The sequence below is a fragment of the Zingiber officinale genome, chromosome 9A (assembly GCF_018446385.1).
Source record: "Zingiber officinale cultivar Zhangliang chromosome 9A, Zo_v1.1, whole genome shotgun sequence".
NCBI classification, from domain to species: domain Eukaryota; kingdom Viridiplantae; phylum Streptophyta; class Magnoliopsida; order Zingiberales; family Zingiberaceae; genus Zingiber; species Zingiber officinale.
The window spans coordinates 122,926,216-122,935,690 of NC_056002.1; the positions used below are offsets into that span (position 1 = coordinate 122,926,216).

The 9,475-nt window shown below is 38.4% G+C and overlaps 1 protein-coding gene across 7 annotated transcripts; it reads left to right on the forward strand.

The window, feature by feature from the left end:
* Positions 1–2,866: 2,866 nt before the first annotated feature.
* Positions 2,867–5,113, forward strand: LOC122019960 (F-box/kelch-repeat protein At1g74510-like). Of its 7 annotated transcripts, none has more exons than XM_042577622.1 (3): positions 2,867–3,027; positions 3,198–3,914; positions 4,007–5,113. In XM_042577622.1, the coding sequence occupies exon 3, from the start codon at positions 4,040–4,042 to the stop codon at positions 4,913–4,915; it is 876 nt and encodes a 291-aa protein (XP_042433556.1). In that variant the 5' UTR covers positions 2,867–3,027; positions 3,198–3,914; positions 4,007–4,039; the 3' UTR covers positions 4,916–5,113. The 7 variants fall into 7 exon arrangements, with proteins under 7 accessions (XP_042433556.1, XP_042433554.1, XP_042433557.1 ...); XM_042577620.1 differs by having other exon boundaries at positions 3,198–3,229; positions 3,679–5,113; XM_042577623.1 differs by having other exon boundaries at positions 3,198–3,229.
* The last annotated feature ends 4,362 nt before the right edge of the window (positions 5,114–9,475 follow it).

A 9,475-nucleotide genomic window follows, 5' to 3' on the forward strand; every position in this document is an offset into this window, starting at 1 on the left:
ATTTTAAAAATTTTCTTTTGTGACCATCACAATAGGAAATTTAAAAAGAGAGAGATTTTAATTATTATTAAAATTTCCTTCTTTGTCATGACCAAGGATTATAAAAGAGAAGTAGATGGTGCCTTATGGGGTAACACACAACCTAAGTCTCCTCTTCTATTCCTTGGTTGTCGGTCCTTCTTCTTCCTTTCTCCTTTGAGACCGGCAACACTTCTTTTACCCTTGGTGGTCGGTTGTTTGGTGGAGAAGAAGAAGAAGAAGAAGAAGAAGAAGGAGGCCTCTTCACCTTGTTTTATTCCTTAGGGCCGGCGGCACATCAAGAGGCATCTTCTTGTGGTCGGTTGCTTGGAGAGAAAGAAAAAAAGTAGGAAGTTTCCTATTTTGGTTTCCATTGGTGGCCAAATTTCTTGGAGGAGAAGAAATTGTTTGGGTGAATTTCATCTTGGTAGATCGTCACCCACACGACGCCCAAGAGAAAGAGAAGAATACAACAGAAGATCAAGAGGTCTTAACCTACAAAGAAAGGTATAACTAATTAATTGATTCCGCTTCAAATTAATTAGTTTGTGTTCTTTGTATGCATTCTGAAATACCAACACAAGAGGCTAGCAATTTCGTATTTCGGTTTTGTGTTCGATTTAGTGTTTAGATCTTGTGCTTCTATTGAGATCTTTGTAATTAAACCTAGGGTTACTGTAAGAACTTTGAATATTCAATTTCTTTGAAAGGCTTTGTCTAGGAAGTGGTGGATGTTCTCATACCCAAGAAGGTCAAGTGTCTCGCCATGTTTAGCCTGGAAGTCATCCTTGAAATAAATATTTAATCAACTTTTATAACATGGGATGAACTTGGATTAATAATGTTAAGTATCGTTTGCAATCCAAGTTTTAACTACTGAAGAACACATGAGTTGAACTTGAAGTTAAAATGTTAAGTTCCGTTTCCAATTCAAGTTTAACTCATAAGGAGCACATAGGTTGTTAGGAAAGTTCTGTACTTGTACAAATTTTTGTATAAAGGAAGTAGAACGGAATTCCGAGTAGCATCCAACAGGTTGTTCATGGTGAGCCGAGTTAATACCTAAATGCTATCATGAAGAGCAACTAAATAGTTGGACGATCGAGAAAAGATGAGGGGATGAAGGTGGATTGCTCTTGCTTCTGCTTTTTGAAGTGTGTCCATTACTTGAGGTCGCAACCTCTTTATATAGGAGCTCAGACCTCTGGTAAATAATCAATAGAATAAAGATTATTACTCGCTGAGCTAGAAAAGTTAGTCGTTGGCTATCAATGGTCAGCCTTTCACTTGACAGTTATGAGTTCTTAATTAATCAGTGATTAATTCATCCATTACATACTTAAGTAATTTGTAAGAGAAATATTCATACAACAAAACATTGGTTAATTCACTTAGAAAAAATTTATCCTGGCCAGTTTAATATTTGATGGGTATAAATCATGTTTATATATAAGTCAATTTAATTCAATATAATTCGCCAGATATTATATTTATATCCTTGTGAACTCATATGTAAGAAAGAGTTTATATAAATCAATTAAATTATCTTAAAACTTTTAACATAGAATTAAAATTTTCATTTATAAGAGAGAATCTTTCATCCACTTTCCTTATTTCCTTCACCATTTTCCAAGATATATTCCCTGCCTTCAGTTGTAGGAGCAGAGATTCTCTGGACCGCAAAAAGCGGTCCAGAAGAGGTTCCCTTTCCATGTATTGATGGAGGTGCATGGTCCCCACCTATTTTACAAATAGGGATCATACATTCCTATTAATACATGCAAAAGGAACTTTATCTGAACCGTAAATGCGATCCAGCGGATCTGACCTGCGATGGTAGAAAGTTCAACAATGTTGCGTGGAAATATGATTTCCTTCTCCGATCTAGCACCTGCGAGTCTCTTTCTCTTCAGCTCAGTACTGACTTGACCCTAGCACCTGTTGACGTGTGTTAAATCGTAGGACTTTGGGGCTTGATTCGTCGGACGACAGACACATCCGCGACTCAGATATCGGAAAGGAGAGAGGAGACGAGGGCATGGAGGAGGATACCATCATCATCTAATAGTTGTTGGAAAATTATGACATGGCATTATGGCTAATTGATTCGCACACAAATTAATCTCATTATTTAATTTATTCAATATTTTGCCTGGGCTATGTGCTATGGTATGACATTTAGAAGTCCAAGTATTTATAATTTAATTTTTAGTTATGATAAATTTATAAAAAAAAAATTAAATGAAATGTATAATTAAAAGATGTTGTATTTCTTGACGGTCCGTTAAAAGAATTTCCTGAATTACTCTATGACTAGTGAAAAAATTTTATAAAATTGATCAATCGTCCCAGAGTTAACATTACGTTATAAAAAAAAATGATAAATTCAATGTATAGTCTAGAAGTCCAGTACTTTTTAATGTTGCATTTTATTTAGAAGAAATTTTTTGATAAATAATTTTTATAAATATATTATAGTTAGCGATTGAAGAATTTAAATATCTTATATCAGAGTGCCGGGCACACATTAAGAAGACGTTAATATTGCTGATGAGTGATGGGCAGAATTGATATTTACGTGAATAATTATTCTACTAGATCTTGGAGCCTTTATTATGGGACTAATTTTTTTACACATTCGTCCAAAAGATAACTGATTCAATTTTTATTTCTCCCTGTGATTTTTTAATTATTTTCAGGGTACTTTTCTCTTTCATACATTCATTGTCGTATTAAAATATGTATGGAGCACAAAAATGAACGGACCTTCCACTATTGTGTGGGACCCTCGCTGGTCGGAATCATTCTACTTAAAGAAAAAAATAATCCATAAATTGATCTAAAAAAGAATCTTGAAATGAGAAATAAAAAGGATGAGTAGGGAGGAAGAAGTGAAGAAGGTGGAGGTGGTTCTTTCAGCGAGAATGAAGACGGTAGTTTAGTGCCCAAAAGGGGTCTCCTTTCTTCTCTTTTCTCTTCTTCATCCGCTCTCTTTGCCCAACATCAATCGTGAGTGTTCGCAACTTTATCAGCTTCGAGATCTCCTTTTGTTTCCTCCCTCTTAGCTGTAATTTTTTCCCCTTGAATTGAAATCTATTAAAATGAGCTCATCTTGTTCCGAGTATGCTAAAGATGTGTTTTTTTTTTTGTGTGTGTTTCTTCTTGATTTTTGGTCGCAGGGAACCAAATCCGGAGGAGAAGATACGGGTTTGTGAGTAAAGCTTTTATCTTTCAGCTGGTATCTTCGTTTTGAGGGTTTAGTTTTTGAGACGGTGTCGTTTCCAAATTTCTCTATGTTCGTGCCTCTCCTTCTTCCCCAATGATAGAGCATTCTTGAAATCCATATGATAAGGCTGATAGGTTGCATTTTTCGCTATCCAGATCGACCGTTGGTCGATCTTGGCCGGGTAGTATTTAGAAGGACCAAAAGTTCAATCTGTATCGTATACCAAAGATGCAAGCGATGTTTGCACATTGATTCTATAACCCCTTTGTGTAGAAAAAACTTCTCATTTTTGGTTGTTGGGGTGGGGTTTATTTTTCATTTTTAGTCTGGTGGATCATACTTGTAAAGACAAATAGGGTTCTAGGAATTAGGTCTTTTTCATTTGGTTAGGGATTTGGAGATATGTTGGAAGACCACTTTTATTTGATTTCCAGGGTGTTTGAGGAAAGTTCCGAGGAAGAATCCAATTGGCATTACCCGGCTTGTCACTTCCATGAGTCCTTGAACACCAAGAAAAGAGTATTAGAGGACGGATTGGCAGAAGTGGAGGAGGAACTAGGTAAAAGGAAGAAACCTCTGCGTCAACCTATTAGCCCCAAATTGGGAGATATGAATCAACCTCTTGACAATTCTGCATACAATAATCCAAACATCTTGAGCAGGCTACCTGGTGATTTAATAATGACATGCTTTCTGCACCTTTCTCGCTCTGATTATGGTGCAATAGCATCCGTCAACCGTACCTTCCATTCTATGATTCAGGATCTCTACAAGCTCCGACGCCGGCAGGGAATAATGGAACACTGGATCTATTTCTCATGCACAGCCCTGCAATGGCAGGCATTTGATCCGTACTGCAGACGCTGGATAAAAGTTCCTCAGATGCCTGCTAGTCTTACTGAAACCTTCACCTTTTCAGACAAGGAGTCTCTTGCTGTGGGCACGGATCTCTTGGTTTTCGGCCGGGAGATGACTTCTTCAGTTGTTTTGAGATATAGCATTTTGAGCAACTCTTGGTCACCGGGAGTTGTCATGAACTCACCTAGATGTCTGTTTGGATCAGCTAGCCTTGGCGGGAAGGCGATTATAGCTGGTGGTATTACCAATAATGGCGAGATTCTGAACTCCGTGGAGCTGTATGATTCAGAGACTCGAACTTGGGAGGCCCTCCCTCCCATGAATAGAGCAAGGAAGATGTGTTCTGGGGTGTTCATGGATGACCAATTTTATGTCATTGGTGGAATGGCTAATGAAAGGGAGGTGTTGACATGCGGGGAACGGTACGACATGAAGCGAGGCTCATGGCAACTGATTCCAAACATGTCTGCGGGTCTCAGTGGTGAGCACGGCGCACCGCCACTTGTAGCTGTCGTGAACAATGTGCTCTATGCAGCTCGCTATGCTGACAACATTGTGATGAAGTATAACAAGGAGAAGAATACATGGAAAGGATTGGGGAAATTGCCTGAGAGGTCTGACTCAATGAATGGTTGGGGGATTGCTTTCCGAGCTTGCGGCGAGAGATTAATAGTTATTGGACGTCGAGGACCTCGCGGAGGGATGATTGAATTAAATTCTTGTGTTCCAAACGGAGGGAAAACTGAGTGGAAGACTATTGCCGTTATGCAATCTGCAGACTTCGTTTTCAACTGTGCTGTCATGGGTTGCTGATTTTTCATATGTATGGCATGATTATATTTTACTTATTGCAAAAACGATGAGCAATGCTGACTGCAAAGGGAGTATAAAACACTAATTCTGCCTAATTGGTAGTTTCTACATTTCTAATGTTTCGATTGAGCTGATGATTCATCTGTAATATCAATTTGTATCATTACTTCCTGTATTCAGGTTTACCCCATTCATACATGTTAAGTTGGAACTATTTTACAATAAAGTTGCATTTGCTGATCGCTGATGTTAAACTATTTTTTGAAAGATTAATTAGCTTTCGTATTAGTTCTCAGATTTTAATGACTGCATAAAAGCATTAGATGTCCATTAGAGGCCTACTAATTTTTCTTTATCTTTAATTGTGCTTTAACTTCACCAATAATCAACATTTTCAACCCATTCTGCTTGTCTTTTCTTTTCGATAGTGAATCCAATAATTCAGTAAATTTGTTATTAATGATTGATGATCTTGCTCGGAAGCTGAGTAGATGAGTGGTCGGCCGGTGAGGTGGCAAAAGTATTGACGGAGAAAAGACTTCAACCTGGGAGCTATGGACCTTGAGCTGGAAGTTGCAGACCTATGCACACCACAAATAGAGCTAATGAGAACGTTAGAGAGAAAATCAGGGAGGGGGTCTCTACCACAGGTACTTCAATTCTCAAGTCATAATAGTAGCCAAGTAAAATAGGGAAGAAGATGAACAGTAGAATAGTAAATGTGGATGTGTGAGCATGTGTATGCGTGCCTGGCCAATGGAAAGGACTTCCTTTTATACTATCTCTCATAACCTCTATAATAATAATGCACAGAGAATGTCAAGTGCCAGAATCTGTTGAGTAGTGAAGGATGTACAACAGTCTTCCTCCAGGCAAAGGAAGGTTTCATTGTGTATATATGTCAATAATGGAATATTTTCTAGTAAGTAGCTATTATTCTTTGATAGGTTGTTGCGATTCTCTGATAATTTCGTCTCTTAGAGGGAGTACGATCGGCCTGGAGCCAACCTAATTAAGATGAGAACCCATGTTCGTGTGAAGAGTGGGGAGCTGAATCCTATAGGTATGGCTAGCTCTGTATCCAGCTGGGTTTATGTTTGGAATCATGCCCATGAGGAATGAGGAGCTAAGTCTCATGGGCCTGACCGACTTTGTGGTCGTTAGGGTTTATGCTGGAAGTCATATTCATGAGTAGTGAGGAGTTGAGTTCTATAGGTCTGACCAACTCTGTGACCACTCGGGTTTATGAGGAAATCCCTATATATGAGGAGTGAGGAGTTGGGTCCCGTAGGTCGGGCCAGCTCTGTGGCCGCCCAAGTTTATGCTGAAGCCTTGTTCATGAGGAGTGAGGAGTTGAGTCCTGTATGTCTGACCGGCTCTGTGGTCGCCCGGGTTTATGTTGGAAACCCTATTTATGAGGAGTGAGGAGTTTAGTCATGTAGGTCCGACCGACTCTGTGGCCCGGGTTTATGCGGGAAGCCCTGTCCATGAGGAGCCAGGAACTGAGTCTCGTAAGTTCGACCGACTCTATGACCGTTCGGGTTTATGCGGGAAGTCATGTTCATGAGGAGTGAGGAGCTGGATCCCGTAGATCTGATCGGCTCTGTGGCCGCCTAAGTTTATGCTGATGCCCTGTTCATGAGAAGTGAGGAGCTGAGTCTTATAGGTCCGACCGACTCTGTGGCCGCCCGAGTTTATACTGGGAGGTCTGCTTCTAAGAGGTGGTTCGTTCGGATACGTATACCCTGACTTTAACTACTATCTCACATTGACTTTGACCATCACATCATCTTAACTATTGACCCCACATTACTTTTAGGGTGCGTTTGGTTCAAGTTATCATGTATAACCGCTCACATAACAAAGGTTATGGGGAATAAAACATAATTAAATGTCGTTTGGTTCAACCTAGGTAATGCAATAAAAATTTATTTGTTTGAAGGTTTTAATGAATAATTTAATTTAATATTTTACTATATTACCCATAGTTACAAAACCAATCATATATATATATCTTTTAAACTCCAATTTTTTTTATTTTTTATTTTTCACGTTTTTCTTTATTTTTATGTGTTTTTTTATTTCTTTTCAGTTTTTATATTTTTTTTTCCATTTTTTATTTTTTTATTTTTTTTAAATTTTTAAAGTTTTTTTCCCGGTTTTTTATTTTTTTTATTTTTAAAAGTTTTTAGATTTTTTTTTTATTTTTTTTATTTTTTCTATTTTTTGTTTTTATGTTTTTTTCTATTTTTATTTTTTAATTTTTTTTACATTTTTTATTATTTTTTATGTGTTTTTCTAATTTTTTTATATATTTTTATTTTCACCCATTTTTTAATTATTTTTATTTTTTTACATTTTTTTTCTATTTTTAATGTTTTTTAAATTTTTTTAAAAATTTTTTTAAAATTTTTTATTTTTTTCTTTACATTTTTCTCTTATTCGAGAATATTTTAGATAAAAAAATTTCGTTAACCCTGGAATAAAAAAAACATTAGTTTTTCGAGGTTTTCCTATTTCGGATTGCATGCCGCTTTTGCTTACGTGTCGGGCATGGAACATTACTCGGGAATCATCGATTACCTAAACCAAATAGGATTTTCGTTGATAACCTTATATGAATAACCCCCAACCAAACGCATCATTAGAGTTATTCATAACACGTCGTATTAATTGATTAAAGTTAAAACCATGCTACAAATTTTAAGATACAAGATCGTGTACCGTGAACTTCAATTGAGAATAGTAAATTTTTAAACTTATAAATTTTGATAAAATTTATCAAAAGCTTGCTTTAATGTCGAGGGCAATGATACTCACTAACTAATATCATCAATAGATTTTTAGGACTCCCCTAATTTAAAATTTATTGACGGTGAGATCAATCAATTAGTTTCGTCAGAAACTGAATGATAAATTTAGAAACTTTGAATCATTTTAAAGCAAAACTAATATACTCCTATATAAAGCTCCTTAATCTATTTATACTCTCAAATCTAAATTTGATAATGTAATTTCTAAAAATAGTGAATTTTTGAATGGGTATGTAAAAAATATAACGAAATCTTAAGATTAATCCGTAAAAGAAACTATTAAATTTAGATATGTAAATATAAATATATTAAGGGGATTTTTTTTTTTTGAGTATATTGATTTTGATTTAAAATTATTTAAATCTATCTGTCAAATTAAAAAAATATATATAAAAATGATGTGGAAAAAAGAGAGAATGGATAGTTTAGTAATACAATGTTATTTGGATATTATAAAAGTTAACTGATCCCGTCTAGAAGCTGAGTCGGATGAAGGCGGGCCGCGCTGTCGTTGGTGTTGACGGAAAGTCGCTGTGAAGTCGGGTCGATCTGGCACCCGCCGAGAGAGTTTACACGAGCGGATGACGGGGGGGTGGTGACGAAGCAAGGGTCCTACACACACTCAGACGAGTCTACGAGTCGTTAGAGACAAGAAACCAGGGAAAAAATCCCCGGGTCAGGCCCTTCGACGCTCAAGTCAGCTACTTTTTCCTCAGAAACGACAGAGAAAGGACGAAAAGTAAGAGGCGAGTATGAAATGATGAGTGTGCGTACCTGCGTAGGGACGAAGCTTCCCTTTTTATACTGCTGTGGGCGTTTCTAGAGTTTGGCGAGTGTTAGGGAATGTCGGGTGTCAGACTTTGTCTGGCGATGATTGACACGGGGCATCCTCTTATAGGTCGAAGGAGGAATTTGGAGGTAACGAGACCTAGACCGATAGCATATTCCCTGACACGCTGTGATTATTCTCTGACGGGCGATTATGATTCCCTGGCTTGCTTGTCGTGTAGTGTATGCTTGCCTCGACCTGTTAACCCTGGACTGGGTCTTCGTACTTGCCAACCCCGACCTGTGGGCATAGACCTGTAGCTAACTTGTACTTGCCGTATCGCAAATCCAGATCTGCACATTCAACCCTGTCCTACACGTCTTGTCTCGTGAGCTACTGACATGCCTTGTAAGCATTGTCCTGCCGTACCTTGTATAGTGACCTGTACACTATAGTCTGGTTCTGCTTATCCATCCTCCAGACCTGTATGCCTCAGTTCGATTCCACTTATCTTGACTCCCGAGCTGTACACCGCCGTCCAACTCCGTCTGTCGGGACCTGTATGCCTTGGTCTGTATTTCCCGACCTGCACGCTTTGATCCATGTATCTTGCGCCGCAAAGCTATAAGTCCTGACCTGTATCCTTGGCTAGCACATCCCGACCTGTACGATCTTGTCCAAGTCCGTCTATCGCGACCTGTATGCCTTGGTTCGTATTTCCCGACCTGCAGGCTTTGATCTAGGTATCCTGCGCCGCAAAGCTATAAGTCCTGACCTGTATCCTTGGCTGGCACATCCCGACTTGCATGTTTTTGTCCAGGTCTGTCTGTCGCGACCTGTATGCCTTGGTCCATATTTCTCGACCTGCAGGCTTTGATCTAGGTATCCTGCGCCGCAAAGCTATAAGTCCTGACCTGTATCCTTGGCTGGCACATCCCGACCTGCACGTTTTTGTGCCTGCGTCTTGTGTCGTAAGGC